This window comes from Oculina patagonica, chromosome 12 (genome assembly GCF_052425735.1).
Source record: "Oculina patagonica isolate OP01 chromosome 12, crgOcupat, whole genome shotgun sequence".
Classification (NCBI taxonomy): domain Eukaryota; kingdom Metazoa; phylum Cnidaria; class Anthozoa; order Scleractinia; family Oculinidae; genus Oculina; species Oculina patagonica.
In genome coordinates this window covers 4,623,051-4,644,606 of record NC_135769.1, presented here as the reverse complement: position 1 = coordinate 4,644,606, position 21,556 = coordinate 4,623,051, and the positions used below count along the sequence as shown (strand labels likewise).

General features: G+C 40.8%; 1 protein-coding gene and 1 non-coding gene across 2 annotated transcripts; one reads left to right on the top strand and one right to left on the bottom strand.

Moving 5' to 3' along the window:
- Nucleotides 1-7,340: 7,340 nt before the first annotated feature.
- On the bottom strand, nt 7,341-7,415 carry Trnat-ugu (transfer RNA threonine (anticodon UGU)). Its single transcript has one exon. It is a non-coding gene; the product is annotated as a tRNA-Thr (tRNA).
- Nucleotides 7,416-8,095: 680 nt separating this feature from the next.
- LOC144631751 (sodium-coupled monocarboxylate transporter 1-like) lies at nt 8,096-20,851 on the top strand. The gene is made up of 15 exons (XM_078490299.1): nt 8,096-8,650; nt 11,198-11,263; nt 11,524-11,575; nt 11,915-11,982; nt 12,811-12,965; nt 13,325-13,465; nt 14,061-14,190; nt 14,616-14,704; nt 15,239-15,351; nt 15,933-16,003; nt 16,447-16,533; nt 17,012-17,262; nt 17,678-17,781; nt 18,669-18,814; nt 20,032-20,851. Exons 1-15 carry the CDS (start codon nt 8,309-8,311, stop codon nt 20,161-20,163), a joined length of 1,947 nt encoding a protein of 648 aa, XP_078346425.1. The 5' UTR covers nt 8,096-8,308; the 3' UTR covers nt 20,164-20,851.
- Nucleotides 20,852-21,556: the final 705 nt, after the last annotated feature.

Below are 21,556 nucleotides of genomic sequence, written 5' to 3'. Positions count from 1 at the left end.
TTCAGACGCAAATTTGTTTTTTTTTAATTGATTGGGTTGACATTTGAAAGGAACACTACGTCTGGGAATTTTAAGATTCATCCAAGAATACCACTGGGACATCTTAATATTGTCTAAATATAAAGATTTTTTTTAAAAAAGTCTTTTAGCCGTTCATTGAAAATTACAGGTCCCTAGCGTGTACTCCAACGTACAAAACAATTAAAAAATAAGTTATACAATAAGAGGCTTATAATCTGAAAAGCTATAGAGCGGTTTTCACTTGAGTGTCGAAAGTAAATTGCGTTTGCTTTGGTTTTGCATTACTACGCTCAGTGATTGGGTTAAAAATCTCGCGCCACTTTCTCAGCCAATCAAAACTAAAACCAAAACCAATCGTGACTCGCTCGCGCACGTTTTCCCGCGCTTCGCGTCAGCTACATGTATTTGCTTCGAGTTTTGATTGCTTCACTGGAGTGTCTGTGTCCTTTGTGATTGGCCAGAGTAATTACTTTGGTTTCGGTTTTACGACACTCAATTGAAAACTGCTCTATATATACATGTGTTTAGAAGCTATGGCTGGATTTAAACCAATGGTCGCATATTTGGGAGGGTTTATTTTTGAAAGGGTTTCTGCGTCTGAAATTTGAGGAGAGGTTTATTTAGTTAAGAAGTTTATTACGATATCTAACTTTTTACACGGCATTTGGGCTGAATTGCCTTTTATATTTGCAACTAATTTTAATTAAAAATACTCTCGACATTTGTTGTATCGTATTTTTCGCTAGCTTTTGCTTCTTACAACAATTTTATTAACTTTTAAGTTGAAGGCAGAATGTTAAAAGTATACAGTGACTTTGGCTTTCACGCTTTAACTAACGTGGGTGATTTGAAACGTTTACTTACTTTTGCTGCAGTATTCATTCTGCCGATCTGACTGAAGGTCTTGATTCCACTCGGTTACGATTTTCTATGCAACAAAGACAAAAGAAAACTGTTGTTAATACGAGTTATAAAAATAAACATAATTTAAAACTCTGTGGGAACATTGACTGTGTATTTTCTGAAATGAATACGCGACTTGCCGCGGTAAAATATAAATATAAGGCCCGACCTCTCGGTCGATAAGGAGTTATATAGGAATGGTTGTTTAGGGCAGTCTCGCCAAGATCATACAAATTGAACCAATTTCTTTACCTACCAAGCGAAATTAAAAGCCAAGAATATGTTGAGTAACGAATTCGATCCAGAAACCTTGCGAATGTCGCAGCTAATACTAACTCAGTAGATAGTTGAGACATTTGGTTTATAAAGACTTCTGGTAACTTGCAATTGCACGACAAATAGTTCGCTGGTCCTTCAGAGCAGATTTGCCACAAGTTACGATGTTTTAGTGATGACCTCAGGAATATGTTGGCATTGATCAATGCATTGGCGCGTGAAACAATGTATCATTTTAGTGACCAAAATTCTTGACACATAGCAGTGAAAGGTTAGCTTCGTATATAGTAAATAAAAGTTAACATAAGCGTGCATGACGACTGCCGTTGCTGCTTTTTCTGCTATAGTTCCAAGAGTTAAATAACGCTTCTAGTTCGACAAAGAACTCGCTGGTTCTTCAGAGCAGATTTGCAACAAGTTAGGAATGATGTTCTCATATATATATGCTGTGATTGACTAACACAATAAGGCGTAGACAAATTAAAGTATCTTTTTAGTGACTTTAAGTCTTTACATTGAAAGGAATAAAACTTGATTTCGTGCTAAATGTATGCAATAAGCGCGCACGTATAGCGATTTTCATTGCTATTTTTCTGTGATAGTTCAAACAGTTGAATAACGCTTCTAATTCGACAAAGAGCTCGCTGGTTCTTCAGAGCAGATTTGCGACAAGTTAGGAATGATGTTCTCATATATATATGCTGTGATTGACTAACACTTTAGAGCGTAGACAAATTAAAGTATCTTTTTAGTGACTCAAATTCTTTCATAAAAAAGAATAAAACTAATTTCGTGCCAAATTTTCTTGTAATGCGCATCTGAACATTTTATGAAATTTGCGCACTATAAATGTTATTATTATAATTATTAAATTCATGCAGTAAGCGTGTTTAGCGATTTTTCTTGCTATTTTTCTGTGATAGTTCCAACAGTTAAATATAACGCTTCTAAATTGACAAAGACCTCAGAGCAGATTCGTCACAGGTTGAGAGTTTAGTGCTGATCTCATAAATATGCTCTGATTGAATAAGGCAATAGGGTTTGAGGTACTCTTTATGTATAGCCCGTTTCATGTAAGCGTTTGGTTGGTTGAGGGGCAGCGCAAAAAAAAAACGGAAAGCGAAAAATAAGTGGAGGGGGGCTACTTTATGCCGTGCAAAGCAATAATTTTTTTCGTGTACGGTAAGCTGGTGCTGGTTCTTCAGGGCAGAATCCCACAAGTTGAGATGTTTTCTGTAGCTGTCATCTCATAAAAAAGTTTTTGATTTATTCAGTATGGCGTGATACAGGGTATCTTTTTAGCGAACAATGCATTTATCTGTATACAAAGCAATAAAACTTGATTTCATGCTAGATGCAGGCTTTAAATTCGACTTACGGTTAGCCGCTGGCGATGGCTCTTCACGCCACAAGCTATTCCCACAAGCTAAGATGTTTTCGGTAGCTGTCATCTCATAAATAAGTTTTTGATTAATCCAGTAGGTTGGGATACAGGGTATCTTTTTAGTGACCCATTTATCTCTATGCAAAGCGAAAAACTTTTTTTTTTGCTAAATAGCTACAGTGTATAGCGATAAGTTGCCATTGCGATAGTTTCGACAGTTAAAATAATTAATAACGCTTCTAATATAATTCGACAAAGAGCATAGGTCTAGTTACTGGTTCCTCAAAGCAGATACGCCACAAGTTGAGGTGTCAGTAGTGCCGTCGGTTCTTGAGGGCAGAAATTGCCACAAACTGAGATTTTTAGGTGACGATCGTGAAATGTTTTTATTGACTATAACAATCAAATAGAGCTGGTATCTTTTGACCCAAATTATTTTTGTACATACAGTGGAATCTAGATTTCTGGAACCCCCAAGGGAAGCAAAAACTGGTTCGAGAAATAGGGCATATCCGATATATTTTAACAATAGAGTGTTTCTGTCGAGGAACTATCGGCTGATAGTTGCCCCGCGGAAATTTGATGTTCTTAAAACAAATATTAGCCCGAGAAGCGAAGCTTCGAGGGCAAATATGCTAGTTTTAAGAACATCAAATTTCCAAGGGGCAGCTATCAGAGCGATAGTTCCAAGACAGAAACACTCTATTGTCTTTATTGTTCACCACTAAATTTTCTTCCGCGCGCACATACAAAAACAAGCATCGTGAATTATTTTTACTTTTGAGGATAAAAAACTCAATTGAAAGCCGAAATTTAACAAACGAAACTAGCCAGACGAGAAACCCACTAACCGGCAGTGAATTTGGTTGGGTTTTTTTGTCTACAGGCAGCTTGTTTACAAAAAACAGTCACGGGCGGGCACTGTCGATCCTTGCATTTTTCAAGGGAGGGCACTATGGGCTGTTATAGTTCACCACTAAATTTTCTCCGATTCTGATTGGTTTAAATTGAACACGTGACGCGATAGTGCCCGTCCGCCGGAGGGCACTATCAGCCCATAGTGCCCTCCCGTGAAAAATGCCCGGATCGATAGTGCCCGCCCGTGACTGTTTTTTTGTAAACAAGCTGCCTGCAGACAAAAAAACCCAACCAAATTTACTGCATTTAGTGGGTTTCTCGTCTGGTTTTGTTTCGTTTGTTAAATTTCGGCTTTCAATTGAGTTTTTTATCCTTAAAGGGCAACTCTCGGCTAGAAAACTATATTTCATTAAAAGCTTCCGAATGTTCTCAAAATCATACAGAAAGCAAAAAATTTGACTTCAGAAGCTTTTTTACCGGTTAATTTTAACGTGAAACTTCAAATTTTGCCGCTTTCGTGACATCTCGTCATGAACGCTTCGATTGTGGTCACCTGATGTGATACGTCACAGGTGTGGAACCACAGCAAGTCACGAACATGGCCGACTCAAATTCTAGCAGTGAGAGCTCAACTTCTGCTAGCGATTTCACTGATTTTCAGAGAGCTATAGGAGGGGATATGTCAGGGGATGATTTAGAATTTTCTATGGTATTTCAACCCTAGCGTTTTGAGCCTCCAGAGAAAAACAGCGAGACACGAGAAAGAGAGGAAAATATCGAACCTTCTCACCGCCGCTGTGATTTCGACAGCGAGGAATGGTGAGTGAATTGAAGTCCTAAATGTACAGTTTCTAATCTTTCTCTATTACCTCGGCCACTGATTTGTGTACTAAGTCAAACCTGAAAAGCCTTATGATTATTTACATGTACTCTAGAAGCTTAATTAAACATTATACGACCAAACTGTTTGTTACATTTTGCCGTTTACATTCGGTCGTCAAACATTTTTGCTCATGTTTGTCATAATGGGTTTTTGAGCTTTAGCCTAATGCATCCTATCTACATTGTGCGTTTGAAAGCTTGCAAATACCAAAACGCTAGCTACATCCTTTGTGATACCGATTTTTCTGAATTCTGCTCAAAAGCGAAGAATTCTCCCGGCGGAATGCCAGCTAACGAAACTAAACTTTGCTCGAAATTCTGTGCCAGAATATATTTAGAACATACCTGACATACTCGGGTTTGCAGAACTTTAATGTGGACAAAACTCTGCTGGGTCTCTTAGGGATGGTGGACTGCTCAATCGCTATCAACTGTATCAACTTATTTCTTTTGTTGGAAGAAGGGAGTTTCGCTTTATGTAGTACTTGAAACAACTCGCCTCGAGGGAACTTTGTTCAAGGTTGTTCATGACGTGCTTGTGTAGAAAGATTTTGCAAACTGACTATCACTCCCGCCCGGGACTATTACACGACCCTACAGTGCGTGATATTTACACTTTACGGTGTAATTGAGTTGTCATGTTTATATTTTGCAATTTCGTATCTTTTTGTGAAAAATGCCCCCACGAAAATTGTGGTTTGCCTGGCTCTATATGACCGCGCTGTTTCTCTTCTAAGAATATTCGCGTTTGCTTGCGTGCGTTTTTATTCATGGTTTGCATTTGAGATCATCGTTTTGCTGTAACTGCTCTACACTGTACGTGTCTTACAGCCTTGGCATGTTTTTCTAAAGTTATGTCGTAAACTAACATCTGCACACACGAAACTGTTTCGTGGTCAGGCTAGGGGAGAGAAGGGAAAGCGTGACATGCTTTTGTACTACACCACAAGTTGCTTTTATTTACAACAATAGCTTCTCAAAAGCAATCACAGAATAAGTACTACACGCAACACAATCTTCTTCTGTTTAATTACTTCAGATATTGTTTTATATTTGCTTTAAATTCCCCATTTCTCCGCACGATTTTATACCCTGCGAGAGCGCCTCTGCTGGCGCGTGGGGTTGTGAATTTGTATGCCTTCGTATTGCGCAATACTGACCTGCACGCAATCATACACGCCTTTCGAAGGCTGCGACTTTTAAAAGACTTCATTTGCTGGGGAGAATTGCTTTCTATTAATTTTTGCCAATTAACAGCAGGAGAAATCTTGGGGTGGCTGCAGATTTCTCAACATTAGAACCGAAATATATTTGTCTTTTTCCGAACGCGTGGATTTCGCTAATATAGACCCATGTAGACGACCATAGACGCTATTCCTGCTTACAAATGCAAAGATTCTTGACAAATTACGGGAGTCAGCACTCGCAAACCCTTTTCAATTTATTATCTACTCCAGACGAAAGGAATCGTTATCATGATATGGTGCAGGGGAGGATGCATTGTAGTATAAATCTATGAACATTTCCTGACCTCAGAAGGCCGATCGATCTGACGGATTTGTTTCGTTTCACAAAAACCCAAGATTTAGTCTATTTCAGTTTATTTCCTTTCATATTTAAGCACTGAAGCACTACCTTTTTTATCTTGGACATCATTGAACAGCATAGGGTCTTTCTCTCCTTGTGATTCTCATTTATGAAGAGAAGCTTGGCGTGTTTTCCTCTTATCGGAAGCAAAAGCAAATCTGCCTTCCACACCTGTGACGTAGCATCACGTGACGTACCAAAATCCGAACGTTTTCAAAATGGCCGCGAAATTGGCGTAAAAGAAAATTCGTAGTAAATTCATTTTGGCCGATATCTTTAAAAAATTACCTGCTAAAGATTCCTGTTGCTATAAACAACTTATAGAAAAAATAAAAAATTGGGGTAAATTTCCCGAGAGTTGCCCTTTAAAAGTAGTAAAAATAATTCACGATACTTCTTTTTGTATGTGCGCGCGGAAGAAAATTTAGTGGTGAACAATAAAGACAATAGAGTGTTTCTCTCTCGGAACTATCGGTCTGATAGTTGCCCCTTGGAAATTTGATGTTCTTAAAACTAGCATATTTACCCTCGAAGCTTCGCTTCTCGGGCTAATATTTGTTTTAAGAACATCAAATTTCCGCGGGGCAACTATCAGCCGATAGTTCCTCGACAGAAACACTCTATTGTTAAAATAGTGCCCTCCGGCGGACGGGCACTATCGCGTCACGTGTTCAATTTAAACCAATCAGAATCGGAGAAAAATTAGTGGTAAACTATAACGGTCGATAGTCGACCGATATATCGGTCAACTGTCGGTCGACTATCGACCGAGACTACCTTTAGTACACATGATCCGTTTAGACAATGGAATAAGGCTTCCAACTCGACTTAGGGTTAGGTGGTCCATCAGGGCAGATCATCAAAAGAGGAGTTATTTTTAAGCAGTGAAGAGACAATGGTCACTTCGTTAACCACCATACACATTGACATCATAAATATACCCCTACAGAACAGGTGCTTTAGCAGACATAGCGCGAAGTTCGACACAAGCGCGTGCGCGCGCGAAGCCCGACGTAAGCGCGTGCGCGAAGAGCGAGCGGCACGCACGAAGCACGGAGACGGGGTGATCTCATAAATTCAGTCCTTAATATCTTTTAAATGACCGATTTTTTTAAGTAATACAGCAATAAAATGTAGATCAGTTTATTGTTTGATCAAAATCCACAACCATCGTGCATATAATGAACGACGCTGCTGGCAGTTTATTCAGACCACCAAATTGACAGTTTGTAGTAGCCTGTTCCAGGCTTTCGGTAGTTGAAGGAGAAAGCTTTCTCCGCCTCATTTGTTTTCCTCGCTCACCCACGTTATTTGCTCTCCCATAACTACCGAGAGCCTGGAACAGGCAGTAATGAAATCGGACTCTATATTGCATTAACTGAAGTGAAGTGTTCAACATGACTCGAGCATGGGACAAAGAAAAATTCTGAGTCCCCGACGGGAATCGAACCCATGGCCTCCCAGATACAGGTTGGGCGCTCTAACCAACTGAGCTACCAGAGACTCGTTGTGAGCTGGGGCATTTTTACTAGGTTGATAAGTGACACGCGTCCTGCATACTGCTAGCCCGGGGGGGGCACTCAAAAAAGTTTTATACGGGGAGGCTCCGCCCCAAGCTCTTACCCCTTACCCTTTTATATACCATCTTCACAGAAATTGTACCCCTTTCGTATACCTTTTACTGAAAAAAGGTACCCCTTTCATATACCTAAAAGACTTGGCATAAACTTAGAACAGGACGTTTTCTTGTCATTTTCATGTTGCGCTTTATAAATTAAAATAATACAGCCATAAAGTGCGTCTGTTCGAAATATTTTAATTCAAGGCCCTTTAAAAAACCTAAATGACGGATTTTCATACCCTTTCATATACCTAAACTTCTGAAACCCCTACCCTTTTATATACCTGAAGCCTGAAAAAGGTACCCCTTTCGGGCGGAGCCTCCCCGTATAGGCCATTATATGGAGTAGCCCCCCGGGACTGCTAGGATCAGCAATGTCGAATTGATCAAGTTTGTAGTAATATAATAAAGATGGTAAATTTTAAGCTCGGTAATAAATAATGAAGATGAAGTGTTCAACATGACTCGAGCTAATATGTGAAATATTAACACATATTAACTGACCAAACAATGTTTTTAATTTGACACCTTTGTAGATAGGCGCGACACTTGAGCGACCTTAAGCAGTCGGCGAGTGTTTTTGCAGTTGGAATATAATCACAAGATTATAGCCAACGCTTCTACGTACCGGCGATCGTGAAAACAAAATTACGAGGCGCATTGCTGGCTGTTTAGCTCGCATAGGGTACTGTATCCTTCCCTGCATATCTAGACTACTAGGTGTAGATTAATAGAGTCACTGCCGGTCCCGGGAGTCGGTGTTCAATACAAACACAATGGCGGACGATCGCTTTAGCATCATCGACTACGTCGTTTTCTCCGTGATGTTGCTAATCTCGGCTCTGATCGGAGTATGGTATGGTTGTGGACCTGGCGGAAAGCAGAAGACAACTGCCGAATATCTACTGGGGGACCGACAGATGAAAAACTGGCCGGTCGCGATATCCCTTCTGGTGTCTTATCTCTCAGCCATAACCCTGCTCGGCGTGCCGTCCGAGATATACACGTATGGAGCCCAGTACTATGTGTTGATCATCTCCTACTTTATCATCTGCTTCACTGTGGCCGTCATTTTCGTGCCTATGTTTAGGAGAGTGAATATCACATGTGCTAACGAGGTTAGTCTAGATTTAATTAGCCTGCAGAACAGGCGGTTTATTTTGCGGGTCAAAGCGCGAAGTGCGAGTTTTAATTTTGCGGGTCGCGTGGGGGCGAGCGCGAAGCAAAAAAAACCCCGCAAAAAATAAACCGCCTGTTCTGCAGGCTAAGATTTAATTGAAGTGAAACTTGCGCGCGAATGCTCCGACTCTCGTACATGGGCGTTTCGGTGTTAGAACGTTCAGGCGGCTGGCCTGCAGCAGAACTGGCGTTTTGCAGGGAGATCTTACCTAGTGCTTTAACGAGATATCCGAAAATCGCCTTTCCCGTTTAAAGCTTTGAGGCGGATATATTCTTGACTATGTTGGAATTTTTCTAAGTTGTCGTGAGCATGCAAAAAGTTTCCAGAGCCCTGCGTTACCCCGGCTGCATAACGGCAATAGATTTAGCCAGAGATCTAGGTGCCTATACAGCAAAGAACACATACGAGTGCGCTGCGATTTGTCGAGGGAGTGAAGTGTTATACATCGGTTGTTTTGTAGTCGGTGTATCTTCGTCCTAGGAGCTCCCCCCATTTGCCGAAATCGCAGCTCTTGAGACGGTCGCTTGACCGTTGACTTCACAGTGTGAAAATAATCTTCTCTCGCTGCACGACAAAATGTTATCAGAATAATTTTTGGAAGAGAGAAATGTTTGGAAGGTCTGAATGCTGGGAATGTCTGCTTTTTAAATGTAAGTGGTTTTTAAATTTTAGTTATGGACGGTTAATAATTGTCGTATACAGTTGGGAAATTTTATACTTTTCCAGTTGTTAGAATAACAATGCTCATTGTTGTTCCATTTCTATTTCTGTGACTAGAAGGTGAAGGTCATCGGTCATACGATCGTTCCGTATATTTGACGGACACTCTCGTAAGCGGACAGCTATACTTACGGCCGCCTTGTTTGAAACCCCGTTTTAACTCCCGTACAAACTCTGTATTTTTACATTCTCGTAAGCGGACATTCCCGTAAGCGGCCGCGGACACTTTCAGAGATTACGACTTAAGGTGGATTTCCACTGACGCGTAATTTTTTATCTGCGTGAAAAAATTAGAGACAATGTATGAACGGCTTGCGTACACGTTTACGCAGGCCGTTCATACATTGTCTCTAATTTTTTTCACGCACGTAAAAATTTACGCGTCAGTGGAAATCCACCATTAGACTTTGTCTTTGTTTTAAGCTCCCGTAAGCGGACAACCAAAGAAAAACCTGTTAACAGTCTCTGTATCTTGTTTTTTATTAATTTCTCGCGGCGGAGGGGTCCATCAACATCACATCGCCGCTCGTCACAATGATTTTGCAGTAATTACAGCACCATATTTCAGTGTTTGTTTTGCCGTCATCCACGTCCGTCCAGTTATTTTTAGCTGGGCAAGCTCCTTTAAGTGGCCATCTATCCCCTACACCTCTAGTGGCCGCTCACGAGAACCATTCTTGTAAGCGGCCAGCTCCAGTTACGGACACTTTTTTCGCGTCCCGAGGGTGTCCGCTTACGAGAGCTTCGACTGTATTTACTGTTTTGCAAGAACGTCACGTCAATACTAAAAGGATAGTCTTTTGTTCATCTTTATGCGCAGGGTAAATATTTACACAGTTGGCCATTCCAACTTTCCCCGGCAACTTCTACCTGCATGTATCATTGCGATGCCTTGTTTTTTCTATTATGCCTCTTTTATTTGCAACAAACATCGCATTTTACAGTTAATAAAGACTTCTTCTAGGAAAGAAAAAGGTAGCAAATAAAAGTATTTTTTCATTATGTTTGCCCCGCAAAAAAGAGAAAATGTTGCTGCGTGACAACCCTGGAAGCCGTGACCTGAGTGTGACCTTTCTCCACGCGTCCTTTTCAAAATTGTGAATTGGAATTTGTCTTTGCTGTCTTGCCACGGTTTTTTTTATTTTCACACTGTTTTAGGCTTCAAAACGACGTTAAGGAACAAAATGTGACTGACCCGTTCAGAAAAGAGGCTCTCCCAGGGGTTTCAGTTAACACGGGAACAAAAAATAAAAATAGAACAGGCTAAAATAAAACTAGGAACATGGGAACAAGAGCATATTTAAGGGAAAGGGGAACACCAAAATCGAAGGAATATTTTTTAAGGAACATGGGAACACGAGGAAAATTTTGTTGGGAACAAGAGAACATGTACCTTCCCCCCACCACCCCCCCCCCCCTGGATGGCCCTCAGCGTAAGCCTACGTAGCTGGCGGAAATTTTTGGGCGAGTGCTTTGGTTTCGGGGCTGAGTGCCAGAGGCTTCCCTATCTATAAGATTTCTGATTGTCTTTAAGGTTGTGGTCAAACCCTACAAGTCGGCCTTTAGATGATTCTATTTCAAGAGCGCGAGCAAAAAAAACAAAACAAGGTTCACCTTACCTTCAATAGTCGCCGTCGTAGCCGTTCTTAGTTTCGTCACGCAACGCTCCTCCCACTGGAGTAGTGTTGCGTGACGACACTAAAAACGGCTGCGCAGGGAGACTAAACCTTCAAAAGAGTGAATAATTTTTCTCATTCTTTGTTAGTACCTTGAAAGGCGGTTCAGTGTTGGAGTACGAATGGTTGGCTGTGTGTTCTTCATATTAGAATATGTAAGTATCTCAAACTTCCTGGCTTTCTATATACAGAGATTACCTCGGTTTAAAAAAACTTGTGAAATTTGTCTTTGTTTCTAGAGCTATTGTTTCACTGCTATATTGTTTCGAAGTTCTTTGTTGTGTCGGTCACTTTTGAGTTTCACAGATTTTTACACCGAGGATAAGCCAATATACAGGCAATAAATTACTGAGCAATAATCCATGATGATGTAGCTAAACTTGGTCCATATTTTGTCTTGTTTTGTTCTGTACAGACACTTTACTTGTTTGTGGTTCTGTACGCACCTTCTCTCGCTTTAGAGGCTGGTAAGTTCCTTTGTTCAAAGGTTTTATAACTCTAGAGTTTATTCCGGTCTCAGTAGAATGGGATAGATGGGATACTAGTCCATCGCAGGGTTACCCCCGCCGTTAAATTTGCCGGTTAGGGTACCCATTTATACACCTGGGTGAAGAGAGGCATTTTGCTCAAAAACGTAACACAGTGGCTGCGGGCAGAGCAAGAATTTTGAAAGCGTTCTTACTCGTATATGTAAGCCGTGCTCTCTACAGATTGCAATACATTTATTTCTATTTTAATTCTGAAAAAGAAGAAATCAATTTTTGTCATCGGGTTTTTCTCGCAAGTTTACATTTTTCTTCTTTCAGTTGCTGGTATTCCACTGACGGCTTCTATCCTCACCACTGGGGTCGTTTGTACTTTTTACACCAGTCTGGTAAGTCATTATTTATACCACAAGTTATCGGGTTATGGCTTTTGTCCGGTTTGTAGACTTGGTTTGAGAAATGAATAGACGACTGACATTAGGAAATGCATACTGATGATTAAGAAACAGGGTTCACGACAAGACGACATTTTTGCAAGTGGAAGAAATCAGCATTGAGAAATTTGGGGTTTTTGTTCAGCTAGAGCTCGAAAAATGCTTGACTTCACTATGAGTTTTTGTTTGGGTACAATAGAGGTCGAAGACCACCAGTCTAACTACAGACTCACTAAGCGTCACCTTTGCTCTAAACTTCGGATGGCGTTGACAGGCTTCCTCTGCCCTACGCCCAACGCATGGTTACGCACCGTCTTCCTTTTTCTGATCGATTTGGACTTCCTGTAGACCACGCGTCAAGTCTACAACCCGGACAAAAGCCATGAACACACATAAGCAAGATTTTAATATTGATAGTGTCCTTGCTTAGTGCACTACTAGTCTAAATTAAAACTGAGACATGTTTCTTCAAAGACGTATCAATTCGAACCAAAAATGTCCACACTGATTTCTTACCTTTGCAGAAATACTTACAGTGCCCGGATTAGTTTTTGAATTCTCGCGCGCGAGAAACAACCAATCAGGGTCACTTGACGGATCTTTGTTGCGCCATGTCATCAGTATGGAATTTTCGGGTCGAATATCAGTAGTCTTGAACAATGGGGTTGGGGGAGTATTGAGACATTTTCGCGCTTGACTTCCTTTTAACTCTGTCTAGTGGAGCACTATAGTTAGTAAAATTTAACACTTTTAAGGCTGTTGACTGTTTTGATTTTTGATTAGGGTGGACTGAAAGCCGTGGTCTGGACAGACGTGTTTCAGTCGGCGGTGATGGTCGGGGGCCTCATCACAGTTGCAGTCATTGGCAGCGTCGAAGTCGGAGGATTGAGTAAAGTGTGGGAAATCAACCAACACTTCAACAGAACTACGTTTTTTGAGTAAGTAAACTTGATATTTAGCTCGGTTTTCACTTGAGTGTCGAAGGTTATTCACATTTGCTTTAGTTTTGCATTTCTACGCTTCGTGATTAGTTAAAAGCTCGCGCCACTTTCTCATCCAATCAGAAGTAAAACCAAAACCTATCGTGACTCGCTCGCACACGTTTTCCCGCGTTTCGCACCGGCTACATGAATTTGCTTGGAGTTTTGATTGGTTCACTGGATTGTCTGTGTCTCCTTTGTGATTGGCCAGAGTGATTACTTTAGTTTGGTTTAACGGCACTCAATTGAAAACCACGAAAACAAAAATATCCCTATACACGGCATGACAAATAAGTAATTATGTACTCTTTTTTTAGCTTTAATCCAGATCCCAAAGTACGAAACACATTCTGGACTTTGACCATCGGCGGAGCGTTCACTGCCATGCCTGTATGGACTGTTAGTCAGACAGCTGTTCAGCGATTTCTTGCCATACGAACAATGAAAGACGCGAAAAGGTAACAACGAATACTATTCAGCCTCCCAACTGAGTAGGAAGTTTATAGTGCCTTTCTCCTACCTTACTGGTTACCAAAAATCAGAATTTTACAAGGAAACATGCAATCGCTAGAGTGATAATTATATCGGGTGATTTTCGGCAATCTTTAAAAAAATGCCAGAAATATTTCCTGTCCTCTTTATTCCTCTCGATACCTCTCGAAAATCTTTGAACGTCCTCGAGTGATCTTCGAAAACCTTAAGAAATTTTGCGAACACCTTCAGGAATCTTTTAACGTCTTCGGTTTCCTTCGGAAATCGTTCCAGATATTTGGTGTTTGAATCTATATTGTAAGGGCATAAACAATAAGCCGTAGGATCTTAGACATAGAACCAACCCCCCCCCCCCTTTCATAATGCTTGTGAACAAGGAAGCTCGTCCCCAGCTGTTCCCGGGCATTCAAATCAAAAATCGTGGCTGAAGGTCCAAAAAGCCGTCATCTTAATTTTGGAAAAAACGTGGAAAGAAAAAAATGACTGTTCCTAAGATAATAAGAAATTACCTCAATTGTTACTCAGTAAATTTGTTTGAAGGAGCATATCTTTGTGTTTTAGGGCAGTGTGGATGAACGTTCCTGGTCTTATTTTCATTGTCACTCTATGTTGTTTGGACGGGCTGGTTATTTTCGCTGTGTACTCTGGATGTGATCTGATAAAGGACGGGAAAATTACCAGCAATGACCAGGTAAAAATATCAGTGGCATTCAGTGAAGAAGATGTTCTTGATTGATTCTTGAAACAAACTTAAGTCCCGCCAGGGCCGTGACTAGCAAGAGGCAAGACGCGGCACTTGCCTCGTCTAGATTTTAACCCATTATTAAAAAGAAAATATGTTTAGTTGGGAAAATAATCCCAAGTTGAACAAGAGTATTTTTTTGCAAGAAATGCCTCATAAAAAAATGTTGAAGAAAGAGTTTCAGAGCTTCTAGGTTTCCAAATTTTCTGGGGTACATGTCCCCTGAACCTCCTTGCAAGATCTTGCCTCGTCTATGCCAAAGGTCTGGTTACGGCCCTGACGCGAATTTCTCGTGCCATTTTACCGATTTGCGTAAGAACATTTTTGAATTATTTACAATTCCCTTGTAAAATATTGTGCCTTTTATGTCGTAGACGTTGCCATACTTTGTGATCAACAAGCTGCACAACCTGAAGGGTCTGCCAGGGATGTTCACTGCCTGTTTATATGCAGGAGCTCTGAGGTAATGCGTCTGTTTAGTGGCGGATGAGAGGGGTGAGGCATCCATTTCTGTCCATGGTTCATTCTTTTTTCACTTACCTGGAAGTGGGGGGAGAAGGTTTACACAATACTGTGTCGTTAATTCGTCGTCAAAAGTATTGGGCACACCAGAAGTAAAGATTGCGTCAGTCCCAATGTTTAAGTGAGAATTTAAAAAGGCGACTGTTTAGGCGGTCTGGGACAGACTGAAAAGGTAGAGAGATGACGAAGGCTGGTTCCGTCCCTGATTGAATTACAGAAACACTTTTAATGGTCAGTCATCCGTACGTCACACAATCTTTCTCTAACAAAGCGCGTGGGGAGGGGGGTGGTGGTTGTCGACAGATTTTGTAACGAGCTTAAATACTGTCTGCTTGGAAGGCTACAATAATAATATGCATAGATAGAATACTGTAATCCGTCTACTAAAAACTAGAAAAAAACACTCAAGTCCAAACTGCAGGTTAAAACTGAAACTCACAAACCTACAAATCTATATGTTGGTGTTTTCCCATAGCACTGGATCATCTGCCTTAAACGCCATGTCACTAGTTGTTCTAGAAGACATCATCAAGAAGAGAGTGAGAGACCTTACTGACTCAGATGCCGCTAAAATTTGCAAGATCATTGGTAAGTCACTATATTGGAAACACCTATATACCAGAACTGAACTTTAATAATGGGGGGGGGGGGGCGGGAACTACTGGATGATCTATAATAGGAGTTGCGGCGGCCTAGTTGCTAGCGCACTGGACTACGGATCGAGCGGTCCGTGTTCAAACCCTGGCCAGGGTCGCTATGTTGTGTTTTTGAGTAAGACACTTTACTCTCATAGTTCCTCTCTCCACAGGGAGAAAGAAGGCCAAGTGAACCGTTTCGTTTTCTATACTTGTTGGCCCCCTTGTGCGTTATGCCGTCTGAAAACGAAATACCGCATAAGCACAAGGGAATTTACGACGCCTGGCCGTGTCTGCCCACTTAAAACACTCGTTCTAGAGCATTTAAGCCTTGTAACTAGAAAACATCGTGTTCTTATGCTTATGTCGACGTTCGTTTTCACTTGGCACCAACTACTTATGCTTGCGCTTGTGCTTGCTTCGCTACTGAAAAGCAGGCTTTGCATTTCTGCCGGCGGCGCGCGATCGAGATCTAACTGGATGCAACCTAACAAAATGTTGGGGTTTGAGACTTTGTTCTTTTTTTCTTCAAAGCGCTGGTATTTGGTGTTATCGTGATCGCTGGAGCATTTGTTGTCAAGTATGTTGGAACTATGGTTCTGCAGGTGAGCGTAAAATTCTTTTTAACCGACTTTTAAAATGTCGGGTCTGGGGGTAACTACAATGGACTAGTATTCGTATTCCTACAGGGGGAGTAGCAATAATCATATTGTCTACAGGTTGGTTAACGACTTTCTTTTAAGAAAAGACTGCGTTCTGGGAAAGATGACCCTGACGTTAGTGATACTGGAAATGTCAAACAACGTTATAGACTATAAGTAGTCCCTTTTTCCTTGGTCTGGTGAGCGTGAAACGAAATAAAGCACTTATGGATAGATAGCGTCGAGGAATCTGGTGAAAAGACACCGGATCCTTTTTCGCGCGTTTATCCACAGATTTTGCGCGACCATTTATCCACAAGTGCTTTATTTCGCTTCACGCTTGTTGTCTAATAATTAACGTTACGCCACAGTGAATGTGTTGTTCTTAATAATTATTATTTCGTCAGCTTGCCTACAGCATCTTTGGCATCTGTGGTGGTCCACTACTTGGCATCTTTCTGCTGGGAATGTTTGTGCGTCGAGCAAATTCAAAGGTGAGCTGATACGAGCTAAGGTAGTGTCATTAAAGCGAAACATCAGAAGCAGGGAAATATTAAAGCACGAGCGACTGATGGCATGACAGATACAAGTACGCTGCTTTTGTGGAAACTGCAGCAGATCACGATATAAAATTGTGTCAATTTAAATTTGTACTTTTTGTCGTCTTCAAAGCAGGCTGTTAATTCGAATAAAAAATCACGGATAAGGAATGAAAAGCAACGGAGAGATTTAAAAATTGAAACTGCCAATTTAAATCCTCTGACAGAGTATACAAGCCTCTCTTCGCGCTCTTAATTCTTGCCTCGCTCGATAGAAAATTCCTTTTTGATGACTATAACTCAACAAAAATCTGTTTAGCGTCTCTGATTGGTTGTCACTTGCGCGGAATTGCTCTTGTCGAATTTCCGCCGCGACTCGTCTGTTGTACTCAAGCTAACAGTCTGCCTACTTTTTTCATAAACTCTTCCACAGGGAGCCTACGCTGGTGTTTTCACTGGGGCCGCCCTGACCTCCTGGGTATTCTTGGGTTCAGTTTTCTACCCTCCTAATAAATACCCAGGCACCACCTCGGTCAGGGACTGCGAGTTTTATAAAGATGCAGTGTATTACACCTCAAACGCTTCTGCGAGTGTGAATGTTACTGCTAAACAGTATAACGACTCGATGGCAATACTCGACAAGTATGGAGATGGGTACATCTACAATCCTCATGAGCCACACGGGTAAGAAGTTCATAGAAAATACAGTTGGTGAAAGTAGGTTGTCATTCAATAGTTTTTGTCCCCTTATCAGCCGTTATTTGAATCGTTACGCAAGGCAAGTCACGCCAGCTTCTGTTTTCGGAAAGAAGCGTCACGTGGCGATACAATTCACAAATGTGAAAAGATACATTAGTTCTTAGAACTTTGTTCGACGAGTCAGTTAAAGAATAAGGAACTACAAAAAAAAAATCAAAGATCCTGGCGACTTGGTCGCACGCGTTTTCCCGCGCTTGTTGCCGGCCACGTGCGTTTGTTTTGTGTTTCCATTGGTTCAGTGCGTTACTTTCGTTTGTTACCATTGGCCATAGCAACTAGTTAGGTTTTGGTTTTACGGCACTGGACTGAAAACCGTTCTATTTCAATATTCTATCCACAGCGTTGCTATCGCCGATGATTTCTACCACATCTCGTATTTGTGGTTCAGCGCTATTTCTGTGCTAACATCCTTTGTGGTGGGAGTCTTGGTGAGCTTTGCGTTTGGTGAGTACTGTTCCAAAAATCATCATAGCCCTTTTTTTTTTTTTTTTTTTTTCAGTTTGGCGTTTATAAGCCGTCTCTCGCATATCCAGCCTTATCCACCTATGCTGTTTTTGTGTTTGCTACTTTAGAAAACTCTTCTTTTTTAGGCATTCTTCAATATGAAGTTGATTTTGTTTGTCACCAAAAATGACTTAAGGAGGATTTCCACTGGCGCGTGATTTTTTACGTGCGTTTACGAGCATGAAAAAATTTAGAGACAAAGTATGAACGACTTTCGTACACGTTTACCGGTCGTTCATACATTGTCTCTAAATTTTTCCACGCACGTAAAAAATTACGCGTCAGTGGAAATCCACCCTTAGGCCCTGTTCATATGACCCCTGTTGAACGGGCTGGCCGGGTTTCCGAGATCTCTCATCACTCCTATTTCCTTTGTAAAAATTTTGATGTGTTCATATGAGAAAGCGGGTCAGCCCGGTTGCGAGATCTCGGTTTCTACAAGCGGCACCCGGGATTAAAAATGTTCCCATATGAACACTCCTGCCCGGGAAACTGGGATGAAACATTTTTGACAAATTAGCTTCGCTTTCGCAACAGGGCGGTCAAAATGGCATAAATTTGCCATGTATGTATTTTCACTTCAAATTCACGGTATGCGTATTAGCTTTATAGGTAAAGGAACAAGAGTCGACAAAGCTACGATAGAAGTGAACGATATAAAAAAAAACATAAAAAAATGAACAGACGACAAAATTTTCCCTGGTAACCGAGCTGAGTCAGCCTGGTTACTGGGCTCATATAAAGAGGTCCTTAGCGTATCGTGATGTGTCCAAGCGCAAAAAAAAAAAAGCATTGATAAGCATTTTACGATTTTCTTCTCTCCTTAGAAACCAAAGCAGATCGTGAAAGAGAAATCGATCCCAAGCTGTTCTTCCCGCTAAAGGAATGGTTTTATGGGTTCCTGCCAGATCATTCGTTCAGTTGGGGTATCGACGAAAAGGAGCCCGCTGAACTGAACGATTATGCTAAAAGGGTACTGTATATAAAATGTCACGAAATGATTCCACCAACACTTTTTAGTTTGAAGATGATAAAATTGACACAGTTTATTTTTTGTCTCGATTTAACTGCCATGCATACTGAGTTAAGCATGGTTTTCAGAGGCTTACAATATGCTTACATTTATCACTTTCATATACATCCGCAGTTCATATATGAATCATTTCATATGCATTACATCATTTCACTCCTCTCACGAGAAAATATGAACTCACAATTGACCTCGCTCCCAATGTGTGGCTTCAATAGCTCAGTTGGTAGAGCATCGCACCGGTATCGCGGAGGTCACGGGTTCGAATCCCGTTGAAGCCCTGAATTTTTTTCAGGCTTCTTCATTTCAATTGCTTAAATTGGAAATTCACTGCGATGATCATTTATCACTTTAATATGCTTACAGTTGTACAAACATGTTATCCAATTCCGCTTAGCGGGGTACAATAATTAGGGCTGTCCCAGAGATGCATGAAATTTCCCAAAAAGTCGCTTGAAATTAGTAGTAATATCAGCTCATTTTGATGAACATTGACAGTTAAATTTTAAAACATTTTGGCGGGCTTTTTGGCGGGCTTGGTTGTGATTGGTGAATTAAGTCGTGGATTAAATTTGAAAAATGTTTGGCGGGCTTTGTTGTGATTGGTGGATTTAGTCGTATGTGATTGGCTATTGCTTATTAAACAAAAATTTGATATGGGGACTTGTGATTGGTCGGTAACGTAAAGAACGGTCACAAAACTGTAGGTCACACAACACATTTTATTAAGAGTAACACATTGCAATTACATTTTTTGCTTGCATAATTCATCTACCTTTAATTTATGCCCGTCCACTATAAATTTGCAAGGCATGTTTAATTCTCACAAGAGCTTGTTCTCTCGTGTCTCCAAGGCAAACAAAGGCTTTGCGTTGACACTCGAAGTCAAAGTTTTCCTCGTAATAAATCCCGCAGCACGTTTACCACACGGGATAAAGGGTCCATTTGTCTGCCAATTCCCCCTTTTTATAGGTAAAAGGGCCAATAGCCAGGGGGGAGGGTTATAAGTGAGGGGGGAGGGGCTTATAGCCGGAATGTACGGTATTGCACTAGATGTCATAATGATTTGGTTAGTTTGTTTTATAGGAGCTTTACGATAGTCTTTTGTAGTCAAGACACGTAAAAATAAAATTGGTTCCTTGGTTCTTTTTTTTTTTCAGGAAGTCGTGATTGGCGAGTTTGACGATCGTCCCTTGTACGAACATGACAAAGAGGAAGGAAAGCGTAAAAAGCGTCGCGGACACAGTATCCTCGATGAGGAAGTGACCGAACATGGCGAAACACGGTTCTAAACGTTTCGTGCGAAAACTTACTTTTCACGCATCTTGCAGGCTTAGTTTTCATTTGTAGATGTAAACAAGTCAGTTGGTTAAAGAGGCTATGTCACGCAATTTTAGGCAATTTCGGCACTGAACAACTGGTCATAGAAATTAACTAAAATATCACAATAACTGCTTAAAACTATAGAAGAACTCAAAAGAAACGCAGAAAAGTCAAAAGGGGATATGGATAGGCAAAATTCGAGAAGACTAAAACGGGTAAACTTGAAAAACGTCAGCCCGACTTTTTTCAAGTTTATCTCAATTTGTATGAAAGTGTCATTTACAATGCTCGAAAATCATCGTTGTTTGTTATGTAGCCGTGAACTTGCCAATAAAACTTTTGCCCTGCCAATTTGAAGTTTAGAGCAACTAAAATAAATAGAATTACCTAAAATACTGTGACCTAGCCCCTTTGAAAGAGTTATATGCTATAGTTATTGCGCTGTTTAGCTTAGTTGCTCGATTTGTTGTGTTATGAGATAATGACGTCTTAATTATATGATGTCTGATTTGTTTTGTGTGTGTACATTTTTCTTTTGTACATGGATGGGAAGGGAATCGTGTGTGAACGGGCCATTTATAAGCGGCTCAGTAAATGTTGTAATGCTTTTAATTTGTTGTATCATTGGAATAAAGAATATAATTTCGTTTCTTCTGAGTGAGTATATACCTCTCGTCTTTGAAATCAATATCTCTTAAGCGTATTGTATTCTTCTTCTGAAGACTTGGCTGGGTCCCAGGCTCGTTGCTCTGGTCACGTTCACTCACTTGAAACAGAAAAGTAGAGCTACATATAGTTTTAACTGAAGATTATCATAGATTTGGAAGAAGGAGACAGCCCCAACAAACCGCAAGAAATGATTAAAAAGAGACGTATGATTTACTAGATTTAGTTTTTGAGGGAACGAAATAAATGACCATTATATATGTGCCCGGGGGGCTACTCAAAAAAGTTTTGTACGGGGAGGCTCCACCCCGAGGTTTAACTCCTTGTCCTTTTATATACCATTTTGACATAAAAGGCACCAATCTCATTCCCAGGGCTTTTACTGAAAAAAGTACCCCTTTCATATACCGACATGACATGACATATGCCTAAAACAGCAAGTCCTGATGCCTTTTTTGTAATGTTTAATAAATTCAAATGATGTAGCCATTAGGTGCGTCTGTTCGAAATATTTTAATGAAAGCCCTAAATGACCGATATCCCTGCCCTTTCATCTAAAATTGTGAAATCCCTCCCCTTTTATATACCAGAAGAATGAACTAAAGTACCACAATCGGGCGGAGCCACCCCCTATAAGCCCTAATACGGTGTGTACCCCCCCCCCCCCAAATCCGGGTATATATGGTGCTAAAATGA

Coding starts and splice junctions, on each gene's coding strand:
- LOC144631751 (XM_078490299.1), top strand. CDS start 8,309: ATGGCGGACGATCGCTTTAGCATCATCGACTACGTCGTTTTCTCCGTG. Junction 13,466..14,060: donor ACAATGAAAGACGCGAAAAG/GTAACAACGAAT, acceptor TTTGTGTTTTAG/GGCAGTGTGGATGAACGTTC. Junction 14,705..15,238: donor TTATATGCAGGAGCTCTGAG/GTAATGCGTCTG, acceptor GTTTTCCCATAG/CACTGGATCATCTGCCTTAA.